The sequence below is a fragment of the Balaenoptera musculus genome, chromosome 16, assembly GCF_009873245.2.
Source record: "Balaenoptera musculus isolate JJ_BM4_2016_0621 chromosome 16, mBalMus1.pri.v3, whole genome shotgun sequence".
Lineage (NCBI taxonomy): Eukaryota > Metazoa > Chordata > Mammalia > Artiodactyla > Balaenopteridae > Balaenoptera > Balaenoptera musculus.
Genome location: NC_045800.1, coordinates 27506974 through 27525772, shown reverse-complemented (window position 1 = coordinate 27525772; position 18799 = coordinate 27506974). Strand labels below are relative to the sequence as shown.

General features: G+C 38.8%; 1 protein-coding gene across 11 annotated transcripts in view; it reads left to right on the top strand.

The window, feature by feature from the left end:
- Nucleotides 1-18799, top strand: part of BTRC (beta-transducin repeat containing E3 ubiquitin protein ligase) — a 185549-nt gene that overhangs the window by 36911 nt on the left and 129839 nt on the right. For 6 of the 11 annotated variants that reach the window (XM_036829033.1, XM_036829029.1, XM_036829025.1 and 3 more), the window contains exon 2: nucleotides 17836-17943. The exons of 3 other annotated variants lie outside the window; for them this stretch is intronic. In XM_036829033.1, the coding sequence (XP_036684928.1) occupies nucleotides 17836-17943 (108 nt within the window). Of the gene's footprint in view, nucleotides 1-8422; nucleotides 8494-17835; nucleotides 17944-18799 lie in introns of all 11 variants that reach the window. 2 more of the 11 variants (XM_036829031.1, XM_036829027.1) reach the window with 1 other exon arrangement.

The following is an 18799-nucleotide window of genomic DNA, read 5'->3' as shown; positions in this document are numbered from 1 at the left end:
TCTTTTCTATAAATAGGAGTTTTTATAAATACTCAATTTATACTATGAAAGAATTTGAACTGTATGAACTTCTTCAGGATTCTACTACCATGGAAAGCCTTGAATTGAAGGTAAAGATTTTAAAATGGAGGTTACCTAGTATAAAGCCCACTACTTAGAGCTCTGGTATTCCTAACAAATGATGTTGGATTACCACAGCAAAGTATGCAGTATAGAACTGTATTTATTCTTGATTGTTCTGCTTGGGACAGGTATTAATGAACAGTTTGCCACAGCTCATAATCATGATGATATTGCTATCTTTTGCTTGGGGAAGTCTGTATAAAACTAAGTCACTGCTATTGGTAGATAGTCTTTAGGTTTCGGTTTCAGGTTTCAGGGTTTTTTTAATTTTTTTTTTTTTTTATGATGAAAGTTCCTATCAAATTAACTCTTCCCTCAAAAGATTTTAAAATGGATTTTTTATTACTTAAATAAAATTCTTATGTAAATTTTGTTACTTTCTTCATGGGGAAGTCCAGTGTCCTTAAGAATACAATCCTAAGAGAAAGTTGTTACATATTGGAGAAAGGCAGGATGATTGTGTTGTTATGGCAACTCAAATGGAGAAAATGAAAACAGCACAGATAAGCTGCATCCTGTTGTCATAGCAACCATAGTTGTGAAAATGATTAAAGGTGGTCTAGAAAGGATGTACTGCAACCTTAGTCAATCAGAAGTATATAATGTAAGAAAGGACAGGGAGAATTGGTTTTAGACAGAAATTAAATCCCTCTGGTGCCACAAGTTGCTAGTATCATTGCATATAGACAGATCTCTGTCCTTTCTAATTATATTTCAACTCAGTTTTATTGCCTCAGATCATAATAATGGTAGGAAAGAAAGATAAATACAATAACTATATGAAAAGCTTGTGAATAAAGCTTTTTTGGTAGCACATTTAGAAAGAAATTGAAGTCACAAAATTTTAACTGAAAGTGGCTTTAAAAGAACAGTAAAATGTTTTCATTTTCTCCTCTTTCCCTTCTCTTTTCCCTCATTTCTTACCCAATGCTTTATTTTCATTCTTTTCTATAATCTCTTTTCTGTATCATTTTAGTCTTAAGTGTTGAACTGCAACATAAACGCCTAATGTCATGGCAATTTGTAAAGCATCAAATGAAGCATTGTGACTGCAGATGAACAGATGGGTTTGATGATAAACAATAAGCATCTTGTAGGTGAAATTTGTTTTAGCTATGTGCTTCAAACTTTCTCTATAATCAAAGCTTCTTAATTATTTTAAATGCCATTATTTCTTTCCCAACTTCTACTTGCCCACCATAGCAAAATATTTCTTCCCAGTGGAGTGGAGACATGGTAGGAATGAAAGCTGTGCTCTTTGTTCAGCATCTGGCTGTTTGCACAGGTTTTTGTGGTAATGGAATCGGAATCTCTGTGTTAGAGTATTGATCTGCTGCTTGGTAGGTACTGTGTAAAAGAAGTATCTCAGTAACAATGTGTTAAAGTGGTTTAAGAGCAGTTTCTATTACAAATGGGGTGGAGGAAGATGGAGTTCTGCAAGACTGGACACATGCTATAAATATCCATAAAACTGAGGGGTTGATCTAAAAACTGTGGTGTTGAAATTCCCATATTTCTTCCACATTTAATTGCAAATAATTGAACACTACCTGAGCATGAGTACATGAATGCCATTGCCCTTTTGCCCTTTAGTAGAGGTTTTTATATTTAATGTTCTTGTGTTGTAGTTGGAAACTGTGGTGTGAATGTAAGTCATTTATGAGAGATAGTATCGACTGACCATAAAAACAGTGTTTTAAAGTAATCCATTGAATATTTTCAGTCAAAATCCAAATATTAATGTTGACTTGCTTAAATATAAGTTAATTTTCATAAATAGGCTCTTTAAACAATGCTTGATTTTGCCTGACTAGAATCTGTCCTTTCGTATAGGCATAGGGAAGAAACATCTTTTTAAAAAAGAGGAGAAGATGGGGAAAGAGAAGAGAGAACTAGAGTTTTTTTTTCAAAACAAACTAGAGTTTGTTTTGAAAGATTTGTAAAATACTCATCCCTTTTATGCTGTTATTTAGTAGTAGTAGGTCATATGTGACTCACGTGACTTAGATCAGACAGCTTAGGCTAGTAAATGGTTCAGATACCCAGCAAACACTTCAAAGATTCCTTCAACAAGTTAGCTAACATTTTGTAAAGGAGTTAGAAAATGAAAGCCTACCATATGTGCCTGTATACTGTTATGCCTAGATATTGTAGTGCACTGGGATAGAACAATGCATGAATTTGAATCTCCCTTTCTCTTAACTTATCTTGGAACAGAAATTTTTGAGGCTAGTTTGTAAATCTGTAAAAACGTTTTACATTAGAATCTGATGTGCTGATTTTAAGATTGGTGTCTAAAAGTGGACAGTGTCATCATCACATCAAATGTCAATGTGCATTTGAGATTTACTAGTTTGCATCTTGGCTTGTGCTAAGTTTAGATTTTAAGATCAGGTAGTTAATTTTCTTGGAAGAAAAAAAAATTAGCTATACTCATCACTCCCCAGTTCACAATTTCTTGTCACATTTCACTTGCTCCAGAAATATTCATTTTGGAACCTTCTTGTGAATATGTAACTCTTAATACTGATGTCCTGAGAGAAAGGGGAAGAATTTCTTATCTAACCTAAATAATAAAACCACACCATCACAGAAAATGTCCTCACAAACGCATCAAGCAATCAGATAGCCAGTAAACCTATTCTCCTGCTAAATTCCATAAACTGAACGGGGAGGGTAGATAATGTTCATTTTTGTTTCTTACTAGGGAACATGACCCCTGATCTTTGAAATGGTTATTTATTTCATATATTGTAGCTGCCAATCAGCCAGCCATTTGCAAATAGTGAAATAAACACAGTGCTGGAAAGGAGTTTCTTCTCTATGGGTCTGTGGTGCCCAGGAAGTCAGATGTAATGTGGTTCCGTTTATTTATGTAGGCGTTTATTCTCTTTCTAATGAGCAAGTAGTTTTCTTTTCTCTATTCCTACACAAAAGTTAAATCAAGGAGTACCCAAGGAAGGCTGGGATACTTGGTTTGTAGTAGTTGAAATACCGTTTGATATCAGGGGATCTTTTCATAAAGAGAGTTTCCCTCTCAGTTAAGAAGAAAGCTCCAGAGAGCGCTCCCTTTTGATCTCATTGTTAGAGCAAACACATCTGTAGAGAGGGGGATGTTCCAGAAGTCCAGTGTGAGGATTTGTCTCATCTCCCTCCACCTCCCAATCAAAGGATTTTACTCTGTGGCTTCTTTTGCTCTTTTTGCCTGTGAAGTGAGGGATAAGAGCTAATTGCTCATATGGCAGCCAGCCTGCCTTAATATGTGGATTATTAACATGATACTGTCCTCTGTTGAGTCATAGCAACTGCTATGAACAAATGTGTAAATCCATACTGGAAAAAAAGTGTTGCAAATGCCTTTCATCAAAATGAAAGACTGCTTCAACTTCTGTTTACTCCTCAAGTTGCAATCAAGCTTTCTTTCTCTTTTTTCTTTTTCCTCTCTTTTCCCTTTCTCTCCTCCCTCTCTCTTTCAGAAATACATAAAGCCTAACCCTCCCAATGAGTACTGTGATCATTTGAAGTTTGTGTATAGGCCAACCCCATATCATCAAACATTGTTGTGTAACCCCATGATTCCCAGGCCTCAGCTGGTGGCCTAGTTATTTCAAACAATATTTAATGCAATAAATTCTAATGCAATAAAAGAATTTGGACAGTCCCTTAGAGCTTATTGCAGTGGGATTAGACTTGATTTTAATAAAATGAAATTCCAGTATAACCAAATAATTTCTTTGTGGCATGATTTAAAAGGCCTTTAAGTACAGGTATAGGAGATTCAATTTGTAAAACCTAATCTGAGATAATTGGAGTTTTATTCTTTTTTTTTTTTTTTTAATTTTATTTATTTATTTATTTATGGCTGTGTTGGGTCTTCATTTCTGTGTGAGGGCTTTCTCTAGTTGTGGCAAGTGGGGGCCACTCTTCATCGCAGTGCGCGGGCCTCTCACTATCGTGGCCTCTCTTGTGGAGCACAGGCTCCAGATGCGCAGGCTCAGCAATTGTGGCTCACGGGCCTAGTCGCTCCACGGCGTGTGGGATCTTCCCAGACCAGGGCTCGAACCCGTGTCGCCTGCATTGGCAGGCAGATTCTCAACCACTGCGCCACCAGGGAAGCCCTGCAGTTTTATTCTTACCACGTAAATGAACACTTCAAAAATATAGGAATTCTCCTTACTTAGCATAAGGTGATTTTTAATAATGTAGCAAAGGAAATGTAAGTGAACAACCTTACTTTTTGTACTGTTATGGGGAGAATAAAGATACCACCTGGCTGTATGCATAAATTTGTTTACTAAGTTGGTTGATTCCTGTAGATGGGTATTAAAAATGACTTTTTGGTACAGAAAACATGTGGCATCTAGGTATTATGATGCCATGCTGCCTGCTAATGCTGAATATTTTGTGTGATTTTTTTTTTAAAAAGAAAATTGTTCTTACTCATTCAAATTCAACAGTCTTACAGTAAAGTCAGCCATAGACCAAATATTCAGGACTTATGTTGACACAAATGAAAGAAAAATACAACACAAGTATTTGGTAATTAAGAAAACCAGAAGGTCAGTGTTGGAAAAATTTGGTCATAGTCTTGTACTCTGGAGTCCTTATCTCAAGCCAATGACTTTTAAGATCTTTTGTTTTCTGTACTGAAGCAGAATAGTGAAAATGTTTTTATAGAAAGTTATGAAAAAAAAGTATGTATTAATTTGCTTTGGGTCATTCTAATCTCTCTGGTAAATTCATAATTAGGAAGGCCTTTTTAAGACTGTGTTCTAGTCTCACAGGTACACAGCTTCTCCATATCTGGTAAATCTAAATTCATATTTGAGGAGATTATGTTTTTTTAAAGTATATTATTTACACAATTCACTGGAATGGCTCCTTTGGAAGTTGGGTGGCTCTCTTATGTAATTATGTACTTAGTAACCCTGCGTTACACAGCAGTAGGAATTCAAGTAAGAATAATTTACTGCTTATGCATAGTTATTAGAATTTTAAAGCATTTGTGCAAAATTCTAGTTTATCAGAGTGTTATATTTGACTAATTGCATACTTAATAAATAATAATGAATAAAATTTATTTTAGAAAGCAGGCAGGTTTGAATCCTAACAGTTCTAAATAAGCATCAGGAGCTGCTTCCTCCTCTCCCTCTTCACCTTATTGTTTAAAGGGATTTCCATCCCTTTAGGCCAGATTTTGTAGTGAAACTAATAATTACTGTTAAAAAAATCCATATTAGATGTGTTGAAGATAGACTTAAATCATAGAATTATGGAATTTTATTGCTGCAAGGTGTTGTTAGAAATATTTTAATCTACTCCATTTTACCAGTGGAGAAGCTGAGGCACATGGAAATTAAGTGAACTGCTCAAGATCTTACAGTTGGTTTGAGTAAGAGTCTGCACCTTGTCCTGGATTAGTGTCTTAACTCCTGGATTAGTGTCACACCTATTCTCAGTTGTTATGATAATTCAACAGTTCACTTCACCAGGGATTTCTTGAACACTTCTGCTGGACTAGGCAGTGGACTAGGCATCCAAAGATTATAAGAAAAGTGTGAGTTTATATGGGCTAACAATAATGATATCAAACTAGTAATATTTTACATTTAAATTCTAATTTATCTAGTGTTTTTCAATGTTTATAAATGTTATAAATGTTTAAAGTTGGCTGAGCCTTTAAATCTAAATTTTCTACTAGATTATAATCTCCTTTAAGGCAGGGACTCACTTGCTTTTCATAACATTAATCCAGTTTCATTTTGGAAGACTTAAATTAAAAAAAATTTTTTTTGGAGCATTGATGACATTGTTGGAATAAGTGTAGCTTCCCATGGTGTCTACTCTGGGGATAATACTCATTTTAGAATTATACTTTTTTCTTAATTGAATACTTTTGATTTCAAGTTAAAAATGGTCTCATTTCCACCTTAAGCAAGAAGAAGCACCTATTTTAAGGGTACAGAGATAGCTCATGGAACTAAAGGGGAAGATGTCAGGCACCACAAAGACATGGAGCCAGGCATTGGAACACCTTTAATGCTCAAGGCAGCCACCTTGTATACCTGGGATAAATCCCACTTGGTCATGGTGTACAATCCTTTTTATATGTTGCTGGATTTTATTTGCTAGTATTTAGCTTAGGACTTTTGTTTATATATTCATGAGAAATATTGGTCTGCTAATCTCCATTCTGCTACTGAGACTGTCCAATGAGTTTAAAAATTTCAGTTATTTTCAGTTCTTATATTTCTACTTGGTTCTTCTATATATCTGTTATTTCTTTGCTAATACTTTCTATCTTTCCATTTCTTTCAAGAGTGTTTGCCCTGAGTTATTGGAACATTTTTATACTATTTACTTTATTTATTTATTTTTAAATAAATTTTATTTATTTATTTATTTTTGACTGCGTTGGGTCTTCATTGCTGCGTGCGGGCTTTCTCTAGTTGCGATGAGCGGGGGCTACTCTTCGTTGCAGTGTGCGTGCTTCTCATTGTGGTGGCTTCACTTGTTGCGGAGCGCAGGCTCTAGGCATGTGGGCTTCAGTAGTGGCTCTCAGGCTCTAGAGTGCAGGCTCACTAGTTGTGGTGCATGAGCTTAGTTGCTCCGAGGCATGTGGGATCTTCCTGGACCAGGGCTCGAACCCGTGTCCCCTGCATTGGCAGGTGGATTCTTAACCGCTGCACCATCAGGGAAGTCCTGGATTAGTTATTTTCTGTATTCCATTTTATCTCCTATGTTGGCTTAATAGGTACTTTTGTTTTCTTTTGTTTTAGTGGTTGCTCTAGAGAGTACAATATGCATTTAAAAATATTTACTGAGGGAAATCCCTGGCAGTTCAGTGGTTAGGACTCGGTGCTTTCACTGCCAGGGCCCAGGTTTGATCCCTGGTCAGGGAACTAAGATCCCGCAAGCTTCATGGCATGGCCAAAATAAAAATTATTGAGGTGAAATTCACACAACCTAAAATTAACCATTTTAAAGCGAACAGTGTAGGGTAATTTAGTACATTCACAATGTTATGCAATCACCACCTCTATCTAGTTCCAAAACATTTCCATCAGTCCAAGTAAAACTTATTCATTAAGCAGTTTCTGTCCATTTCCCCCTTCCTCCAGGCCCTGGCAATCACTAATCTGCATTCACCTATTCGGGATATTTTATATAAATGGAATCATACAATATGTGATCTTTTGTATATAGCTTCTTTTACTTAGCATAATGTTTTTAAGGTTCACCTTGTATCAGTACTTCATTTTTACGGCTGAATAATATCCCATTGTGTGTATATACCACAATTCATTTATCTGTTCATTTGTTGGTGAACATATAGGCTGTTTCTACCTTTTGGTTATTGTGAATAAGGTTGTTGTGAACATGTGTGTACATATATTTGAGTATTTTCAGTTCTTTGGGGAATATACCCAGGAGTGGAACTGCTAGAAGTGGTCACATGGTAATTCTATGTTTAACTTCTTGAGGAACTGCCAAGCTGCTTTCTACAGTGGCTGAACTTTTCATATTCCCACTAGCAGTGTATGAGGGTTTCAGTTTCTCCACATCCTCACCATAACTTGTTATTTTCTGGTCTTGTTTTGTTTTGTTTTTAATTGTAGCTTCAAAAGCTTTTGAGACTGGGTAGGACTTTGATGATAAAGATCCTTCCAGTCTATCTGGATCTCCTGGCATGCTTTTTTCCTGAGGTATCTAGATAGCTCTGGGGTTTTTTTGTTTTTGTTTTTTATTGCCATCCTAGCGGGTGTGAAGGGCATCTTGTGGTTTTGATTTTTATTTTCCTAATGACTATTGATGTTGAGTCAATGTTTTTTTTTTGTCAATTTGTGTATTTTCTTTGGAGAAATGTCTATTCAAGTCCTTTGTCCCTTTTTAATTGAGTTGTTTGTCTTTTGTTATTGAGTTGTAAAGTTCTTTATATTGATATATTCTGGATACTAGACCCTTACCAGATATATGATTTGCAAAACAGTATGCGTCTTTAACTTATCACAGTCTCCCTTGAAGTATTGTTTTACTTCACATATGTATTGTCAGGCCACTCAAGATGGCTGTTCTCTTGCTCTCTGTACATCCCCTGCCAGACCAGTGCCTGCTTCACCTATATATTACACACATGACTGACCTTCCTAGTACTTGCCCCAGGCCCCAGCTAGTGATTGATCTTATCAAAGGGGCAGTGAGGGGCGTGCCCTTCTACTGGTTCCCCTGGTAACTAATGAGCCCACCTGATGTCCATTCCCCTATAACTGGTAATCTCCCTTTTCCCCTGGGAGTGAAGACTGCCACCATGTCCTGCCCGCTGACTGCCGGACACAGTGGTGTGTCGTTCCAGGACCTTGCTTCAGACGTGTAAGCTCCCCCATCCATTAACCCATTGTTGTCTCTGTTGCTGACTCTCACCTCTTTCTAAAGGCTTGAAGCTGGGCAAGCACAGGCCTTGCAGGCCTGTGGGGTGCAGCCCAACAACATATAATGTATTTCCATTTCCTCCTCCTATTCTTTGTGTTGTTTTCATATGTTTTATTTCCAAATATATTGTGGATATCACAGTTCATTATTATTTTTACTTAAATTGTTATTGTATTTAAAATTTTTTTAAATGAGAAAGATTTAAAGATATTTACCCACATATTTATATTTCTGGAACTTTTAATATTTTTGTGTGGGGGACTTCCCTGGTGGCGCAGTGGATGAGACTCTGTGCTCCCAATGCAGGGGGCCCGAGTTTGATCCCTTGTCAGGGAACTAGATCCCACATGCATGCAGCAACTAAGAGTTCGTATGCCACAACTAAGGAGCTGGCGAGCTGCAACTAAGGAGCCTGTCTGCCGCAACTAAGATCCGGTGCAACCAAATAAATAAATAAATGTTAAAAAAAAATTTTGTGTGGATTGTATCTGTTATCATTTCCAAATATATTTGGAAAATATATGCTTCCTCCCCACTCACTCCCCTGGTTTTCTTTATGGGATACCAAATTATACATATGTTGAACCACTTGTTTATTTCTCATGGGTCACTGAGGCATGATTCAATTTTTTCCAGTCTTTTTTCTCTTAATGCATTATTTTGCATATTGCTGTTTCTTCAGATTTACTGATTTATTCTTCTACATTGTTGTAGTTAGCTGTTAATCCCGTCTCATGAAATTACTATTTCAGACATTGTATTTTCCTTTTCTGGACGTCTTATTTCATTCCTTTTTTATATCCTACGATTCTAGAATCATAGAATAGCTGTTGTTAGACTAGCTAATGTTAGAATAGCTATTTTAATGTTTTGGCCTGCTAATTTCTTTTAATTTTTTTTAATTTAAAAAATTTTTTAATTTATTTTGTTTATTTTTGGCTGCATTGGGTCTTTGTTGCTGCACGCAGGCTTTCTCTAGTTGCGGTGAGTGGGGGCTACTCTTCGTTGGGGTGAGCGGGCTTCTCATTGTGGTGGCTTCTCTTGTTGCGGAGCACGGGCTCTAGGCACGCAGGCTTCAGTAGTTGTGGCACGCAGGCTCAGTAGTTGTGGCTCACGGGCTCTAGAGCGCAGGCTCAGTAGTTGTGGTGCATGGGCTTAGTTGCTCCGCAGCATGTGGGATCTTCCCGGACCAGGGCTCGAACCTGTGTCCCCTGCATTGGCAGGCGGATTCTTAACTACTGTGCCACTAGGGAAGCCCAGCCTGCTAATTTCATTATCGCTGTCATTTCTGGATCTGCTTCTATTGACTGATATTCCTCCTGATTATGGGACACATTTTAATGCTTCTTGTCTCATCTAGTAATTTAATTTAATTTAATTTAATTTTTATTATTATTATTTTTTGGCCATGCTGTGAGGCTTGAAGGATCTTAGTTCCCCAGCCAGGGATTGACCCCAGGCCCATGGTGGAAGCACCGAGTCCTACCCATTGGACCACCAGGGAATTCCCTCATCTAGTAATTTTAGATTAGACATTATGAATGCTACATGATTCAGTATTTATATTTTGTTGTCTTTTTAAAAGAATGTGTTGAGTTTATTTTGGCCAGCAGTTAAGCTTCTTGCAGTTTGATGCTGCTGTGACTTGATTTTAAGCTTTATTAAGATAGGTTTAGTGTAACCTTTATACTAGTGTAGTTTATCCCTACAAGTGAGGTGTGAGCTTTCTGGGGCTCCTACTCAATGTCCCACATGTTCAGTTAGGCTTCTGCAATCTGGCTGGTCAGAACAGAAAAGTTCTCCAGCTCTGTGTGGGTTCTAGGAGTTGTTGAGCTTATAGCTCCTTCATGGTTTTTTGCCTGGCCTTATGGAGTTTCACCCTATGCAAACAGGACTCAGTGTTTAGGAATAGACTTAAGGAGTCCCCTGTTCAGTTATCTAGAGCTTTTTTCTGCATAATTCTTTCTCCAATACTCTGACTCACCAATTCTAGTCTATTTAGCCTCCCCACATTCTGTTCTCCGTTTCCTCAATAAGTGGTCCTATTTTGCTCTTCTTGGAGTCCCCTTTCTTATGCCACGGACTAGAAAGTGCCTTGAGGTTTAAGACTTAGACAGTTTTAAGGATCACCTCATTTATTTCCTGTCTCTCAGGGATTACAGTCTGGTACTGCCTGTTGTCCAGTGTTTTCAAATATATGTTTCACATATTTTGTCCCTTTTTTTTTTTTGATCTATGATGGGAGGGTAAGTTTGATACCAGCTACTTCCTTATGGTAGTAGCTGAGGTCTAATGTTCTTTTACTTAGAGTTTCTATTTTATTTAAATTTAATGTACTGGAAGTCCTCACTTTGCATGGTTCTGATATGCACAAATTTCAATTACTACAGTTTAGTTAAATAACACTAGTCCCCCAAAACATGGTTCAAATTTCAGTTATCAGAGTTTATTAACTGTAATTTTTGTAAAGTGCAAACTTCCTTGCTAGCTCTCCAGTCTACAGATCACTATGTGGAAAACAGATGCACATAATGATCAGTCAGTCGCTTTCAGTCTGTTGATTAGTCACATACATACTGCACAGTGTGCACTTGTGGGCATGCCTGACCTGGGTCCTCTTTAAGATCTCCTACAAGACTATAATGAAGGTACTGGCCAGGGCTGAGGTCTCATTTGAAGGCTTGATTGGGGAAAGATCCACTTCAAGTTTACGTGGTTTTTGGCAGAATTCCTTTCCTCAAGCGTTAGTGGAGACTCAGTTCCTAGCTGACTGTTGACTGGAGGCCACCCTCATTTCTTGCCATGTGAACCTCTCTAGTATGACTACTTGCTTCATCAAAGCATGCAAGCCAAGAAGGCAGTAGAGTCTATTAGCAAGATGGAAGTTTCAATCTTATATAACCTAGAAGCAAGGTAGTAGGCTATCCCACACTCAAGGGGACAGGATTACTTACAAGTGTTATGAATATCAGGAGGTGGGGATGACTGGGGGGCATGTTAGAGTTTGACTGCCAGTATTATAATCCATTATCATCATTATTTATTCTGATGTTCAATTTGTCACAGAATTAGCCTGTGAGAGCTTTTTGCACTGGCCCCTGTATCATCTTGCCATGTCTTCACCATTCTTTGAGTACCACAAGATGATACTCTGAGCTCATCTTAAACTTTACTTGCCCAAGTCCTGGAATTAGCCATGTTCTAAGGAGCTCTGGTTCCTTTTAGTGGAGAGTGATATTTAGAATCATTAACTATACTCATTGCTATTAAGGTGTTACTGTTACTAGACCCTCGCAGTTGATAGAGCCAGGGTGTGTGTTTGTGTATGTATGTGTACACACACATATACATACATCACTTACCTAGAAATTGTCTGTCTTTGTTATGAAGCTTTGCATTCATAACATCTTCAGTTGTAGTTCAGCAGCATAGTATTCACTCTGGCTTTCTTCCTTTCTATATTTGTAACTCTTCTCTGATGAGAATCCTTGCTCTTATTATCCTCAATATTTGATCTACCCGCCTAATTTTTTAAAAAATAAATTTATATTATTTATTTATTTTTGGCTGCGTTTGGTCTTTGTTGCTGTGCGCGGACTTTCTCTAGTTGTGGCAAGCGGGGGCTACTCTTCGTTGTGGTGTGCGGGCTTCTCGTTGCAGTGGCTTCTCGTTGCAGAACATGAGCTCTAGGCATGTGGGCTTCAGTCGTTGTGGCACGTGGGCTCAGTATTTGTGTCTCGTGGGCTCTAGAGCGCAATCTCAGTAGTTGTGGCGCACGGGCTTAGTTGCTCCATGGCATGTGGGATCTTCCCAGACCAGGGCTCGAACCCGTGTCCCCTGCATTGACAGGCGGATTCTTAACCACTGTACCACCAGGGAAGCCCCTCCCCCCCTCATTTGATGAATCTTCCTGTATAACTCATCTCCCATTGCCAACATAGCTCTCTCTCCATTTCCCACCCCATACTCTTTATGGATGCCTTCCTCACCCTTTTGGGATCTATTTGCACTGGGCTAACCCTTCCACCCTTCTCTCCCTACTGAGTCTGGAACTCTTTGCTGGGCCACTGCCCCTCACCCCACTGGGTCTGAATTCAGTGCTGTGCCACTACCCCTCTACTCTATGAATGTCTTCTGCCCACTTTGGAAACCCTCACTGCCCTGCCCTTCCCCGTCACATGGACATGCTCATCATCCTGCTCACGGCCACTTCAGTCCCCCATGTAGAAGCTCTCCTCACTCCACTAGGGCTATAGAACCCCATGCCAGGCCACCCTCTTGTAAAGATTTTTTTCTGTCACCCTACTTGGGCTCTGAAACTCTATGCCAGGGCTTTTACCCCTCAGGGACACCTTTCTCACACCACTTGGGACTCCAAAAGCCTGTATTGGGCCATCGTCGCCACTTATACCACTCAGTTTGATGCCCACTTAGCTTGTACTCACTTAATGGCTGTTGAAGTTCATTTTTCAGGTAGGAAAGGAGATGAGGGGGAAGAGGAATCAAATTTTATTTTTCATATTAAAAAAAATCTCGCTAGTATTTTTACAGCAAATGCTTTTAACCTAGTGCATTGTAGTTTATACGGAAGCCAGTGATTGCCACATCTATGTAATGCTTACAGGTTTATACCCATGCTTTCATGCCATATTTTTACTCACATACTAGAGGTTTATTATCATGTTATGTTTATGATTTCTGAGCTTATCTACTCCACCCCCACCCCAACACCCCCAAACCCACAGGTAGTTTTCAATTTACATGTGTCTGTCAGTGCTACCACCATTCTTCCAGTCATTCATTTGGAATCTTGGGTTATTTCTGACTCATCTTTCTTTGTTCCTTTCGTCAGTCAGCAAGTCCTGTTGATCTTTCTCTTTATGTAAGTTTGTCTTCTCTTTGCCCATTACTTTGATGATTAACATGGCCTCTTGGGTGGGACTCCTTTTCTTTAGTTTCTGAGTTAGTCCAGTGCCCCTAAACCACCTTTGGCTCCACATTTTTTAATAAATGAACTAACTCCATGTGTGACTTTTTTTTTTTTTTTCTAGAATGGAAATGCGTGGTTGCCAACCATTCTTTTCTTTTTTTTTTTAATTAATTAATTTATTTATTATTGGCTGTGTTGGGTCTTCGTTTCTGTGCGAGGGCTTTCTCTAGTCGCGGCAAGCGGGGGCCACTCTTCATCGCGGTGCACGGGCCTCTCACTATCGTGGCCTCTCTTGTTGCGGAGCACAGGCTCCAGACGCACAGGCTCAGTAGTTGTGGCTCACGGGCCTAGTTGCTCCGTGGCATGTGGGATCTTCCCAGACCAGGGCTCGAACCCGTGTCCCCTGCATTAGCAGGCAGATTCTCAACCACTGCGCCACCAGGGAAGCCCCATGTGTGACTTTTTAAGTGCCTTTTTTTTTTTGGCCATACCGTGGCAACATGCGGAACTTCCCCAAGCAGGGATTGAACCTGTGTCCCCTGCAGTGGAAGCGCAGAGTCTTTTTTTTTTTTTTTTTTTTTTAAATTTTTATTTATTTATTTATTATTTTTGGCTGTGTTGGGTCTTCGTTTCTGTGTGAGGGCTTTCTCTAGTTGCGGCAAGCGGGGGGCACTCTTCATCGCGGTGCGCGGGCCTCTCATTGTCGCGGCCTCTCTTGTTGCGGAGCACAGGCTCCAGACGCGCAGGCTCAGTAGTTGTGGCTCACGGGCCCAGCTGCTCTGCGGCATGTGGGATTTTCCCAGACCAGGGCTCGAACCCGTGTCCCCTGCATTGGCAGGCGTATTCTCAGCCACTGCGCCACCAGGGAAGCCCGAAGCGCAGAGTCTTAACCACTGGACCACCAGAGAAGTCCTTAAGTGCCATCATTTACGTGGCATTATTCTAGGTAGTCAGAGTATCTAGTTTGAATCCCATATTTACCACTTGCGTGGTACCCACTCACTTTTGGTAATTTATTTAACCTCTCTGGATCTTTCTTACTAGATTGTTTTACGGGTGAGTAAGATAATGAATCGCGAACGAGATTTATCCAAAACACATACCTTTCAGCCTGGTAATATCAGTCTCAGTAAAGTAAACAGTGTTATTTTATCAGTATTCTCACTGTTCTATAAGCAAAAACTGTTTCCTTACTTCTCTTTGATATGTAGCTTTCAATGATCACCTGCCATTAAGAGCACATTTATTGAGCATCTACTATGACCACATGCTGGAGATTAAAAAAAAAAAGACATGACTCATATCTGAGAAATACATTATGATAGAGGAGGCAAACATATAATTAATTTACATACAGTAACAAGTGCTACAATAAAATTAAAGACTGTGTCTGAACTTTTTAAAAATTAGAAATTTTAACTAAACTTATATAGCAGCTATTGTCTAACACAGTTTAGTATGTTATTGTATTTTTCCTTGTAGTTACTATTTGTGTTAACTTATCTCCCTCAAATAGAGTGTAAACTACTTGAGAATAGGTCTTTATAGTGGTGAGTGTGGATTTTGGGAGACAAACACATTGTGGTCTTATTTCTGCCACTGACATATAGTCACTGTAACTTCTCTGAACTTGAGTTTACTCTCCTGTTAAAGTGAAAATACTAATAATTCTTTGACAGGATTGTAATGATTAAGTGAAATAATGTTTTTAAGAATCTAGCACAATGACTGGCAAACAATTTATGCTTGATAAATTTTGTTTCTCCTCTCCTTGTACTCCACTTGTGTCTATTCTGCTAATGAACACTAAATATTTGATTAATGGATGAATTTATTGATTCAATGATCTGCAGTTCATAATGGCTTCCCAGAACATTTTGAAATGCAAGTGGCATTCATGGAAGCCTGTTCTTGGTAATGATGGCACTTTATATTTTTTTCTTTTGTACCTGAAGTTTGTTTTTTTTTAAATATTTTTTTGGCTGCACTGGGTCTTAGTTGCAGCATGAGGGATCTTCAGTTGCGGCATGAGGGATCTTTAGTTGCAGCATGCAGTTCTCTTAGTTGCGGCATATGGAATCTAGTTCCCTGACCAGGGATTGAACCCAGGCCCCCTGCATTGGAAATGTGGAGTCTTAGCCAGTGGAGCACCAGGGAAGTCCCTGTACTTGAATTTTTTATATCCCTTATTTTAATTTTACCAAAACCTTGTGCAGTAAGGGTAGGCAGATATGATTATCCTATGTGACAGTAGGAGTTTCATTTTTGAAGTGAGTGAACTAAATTGGGATTCTTATTTTTTAAATTTATTTATTGGCTGCATCAGGTCTTAGGGCATGGGGGATCTTTCTTTGCGGCGCGCAGGCTTCTCTGTAGTTGTGGTGCATGGGCTCAGTTGCCCCGCAGCATGTGGGATCTTAGTTCCCTGACCAGGGATCGAACCGGCGTCCCCTGCATTGCAAGACAGATTCTTAACCACTGGACCACCAGGGAAGTCCCTAAATTGGAATTCTTAAGAACCAGTCATTGAATTTGTATAGGTAGAGTGTGAATGTATTACATGGCCTATGGAATACTATAGTTCTCTTGGCCTGAATTTTTTAGTTGATATAGTAGTGAAAAGGGAATTCTTCTATTCCATGGCTTAAGGATACATAAACTCTCAATGCAGCAATCTTTTTATTGTTCATTATTATAGCTTCTGTTACTCTTAGAAGTTGACCAACAGGGACCTGAGTTTAGGAGATTTTGTCTTTCAGCTTTCATATAGTAATTGCTAAGGCCAGCCCTTTGCCTGCAGGGCCTTCTATCAGTGAAGAGGAACTGTGGCTTTTTCCAGGCAACCACATAGGGGGAGGAGTCAAGATTTTCAGCGTTCTTTGTGAAAATGAATTTGTGCTGTTGAACCTCATGGGCATTAGATACTATATTCTCCTTAAAGCACTGCAGGCCCCTTGTTGCAACATTTCAATCTTTTTCTGATTCTTTCAAGTAGTAGAAAACATGTTTCAGGCATTTAAAAACATGCTGTGTATGCTTTTTAAAAGCTGGTAAACTCATTCAATTGATTAACAGACTTCAGTTGTAATAAATTATTGGCCCACCATTTTTTGGAGTACTTTGCAGCATACTATCCTTATATCAGTTATAGATAGTGTGAACAATGAATACCATATTTTGTTTCCTTAATATTTCTCTAACTAAAGTGTTTTAAGAAGAAAAAAAGTCCCACGATGATAGTAAATATTTCAAAACTTATAAAGTTTAATATTACGTGCACTGACATATTTCAAAATATTTTTCTGCTTTTATATGTGCTGTGATCAGGTATTTAGTTTTTTAGTATTATTAGACTGTAATAGCACCCAAGTTGATGGACAGAGCTTCAGCCTGGGATACATTTAGGGAATGTAAAAATTCTTCTAAAAGATACAGTGTTTCATGAAGCTACAGGAGGAGTACCACTCATATTGTTTAATTAGTACTACTAGAACTCATAATTTCTACCTTGTTTTTTGTTTGTTTGCTGCTGAATACACTATATGTATATTCACAGTTATACATTTGTTTTTGTTTCTTTAGAAGGTTTTAGGACCAGCAGCTTTTTGGGGTTCTCTTTTTTTCCTCTTTTTCTGTCCCTGTCTCTGCTTCTTTCTTTGTTGTTGTTTTCCCTTCTGTTTGGATTGCTTCCTGCCTCCTCCCTCCAATATTCCCACCCCCCTTAATCCATCTGGAAAGATGAAGAGGCAGCTGCTGTGGTAACTATGCATTTTGGTTAATAGCAGACTAACAAGATACATAAAACATATGCAAACTGTGCAGTTAGTTGCTGTCAAAGCTGTAGGGGTATAATACCTTTTCTTTGCCTTCTCCCCACCTTCTAAAAAAAAACTTTAACTTTCCTGTTATATTTTGTCTTCTAAGTTACCATTTCTAATATTGAAATGCTACCATGAATAATTCCTTTTTTCTGCTTAGTCTGCACAATATTTCACTCTGTGGTGAGTTTATGGGAGATGAGTTGAGGTGCGTAGAGGAAAAGAATTGATTAATTGGGTTAAGAAGTAGATTTCCTTTAGATTCATACATAGAAGATGAACAGGGATAAAAATTTTTATTAAATATTTGGATTTTTGACCTATAAATTTTTTTTCTTGCTTTTTGGCCACTAGTGTCCCTTTTGAGTTTCCTTCTGGGGTTAGAACTAGTAAGTAGTATGTTTCTTGAAGATGTGTCTATCATAAAGGCAAGCTGCAACTGGAATATTGTATTTAGCCAAGCCTTGAAAATTCCTGTAATCTGTGCCATCCTGTCTCATACTGTCCCATCTCATAGTTGTCCTCTCTCTGCAGTGCTCTATGCCCAGGTCTCTGTGGCTGGGCTGCTCCAGCCTGGCGGACAGCATGCCTTCGCTGCGATGCCTGTATAACCCAGGGACTGGCGCACTCACAGCTTTCCAGGTACTTTCTCTGTCTCTGTGGGTTATTTGTGGGCATTAGTATGTGTGTCTAATTAATTGGTGTGTCTCTCCTTCTTTCCCATCCTTTACTTACGTTCACTTTTCTCCTTCATACTGCCTATATTTCACGTCACTCAGTTCTCTAATTTATAATGTAGATCCAGATCCATCCACTCTTGAGACATTTTTATTATCATGATTGGTTTGCCAAAATTGACATAGCGCAACTTGACTTGTTGGTTTTCATACCTAGTAGAAGTATGATAGTGAATTTTAAAGTAATCTCAATAAATAGCATTCAATATGTAATGTTTGCTCTGGGCCTATATAAAGCCAATTAATATAATCAATCAATTAATTACAACCAGTTGCCCGGGCGCCTTCTTGTGTTTTTCTTGTGATTACTAAAAATATAAAGTGCTCAATTCAGAGTGTCTCCTGGCTACTATACTATTATATATGTGTGTGTTTGTATATGTTCTTTTGGGTTTTTTTAAATAAATAAATTTATTTATTTATTCTGGCTGCGGTGGGTCTTCGTTGCTGCACGCAGGCCTTTTCTAGTTGTGGTGAGCGGGGGCTACTCTTCATTGTGGTGTGCGGGCTTGTCATTGCAGTGGCTTCTCTTGTTGTAGAGCACGGGCTCTAGGCGCGCGGGCTTCGGTAGTTGTGGCACGCGGGCTCTAGAACGCAGGCTCAGTAGTTGTGGTGCATGGGCTTAGTTGCTCCATGGCATGTGGGATCTTCCCAGACCAGGGCTCGAACCTGTGTCCCCTGCATTGGCAGGTAGATTCTTAACCACTGCGCCACCAGGGAAGTCCCCAGTTACTTGTCTTTAATGAAAATACTTACTTTAA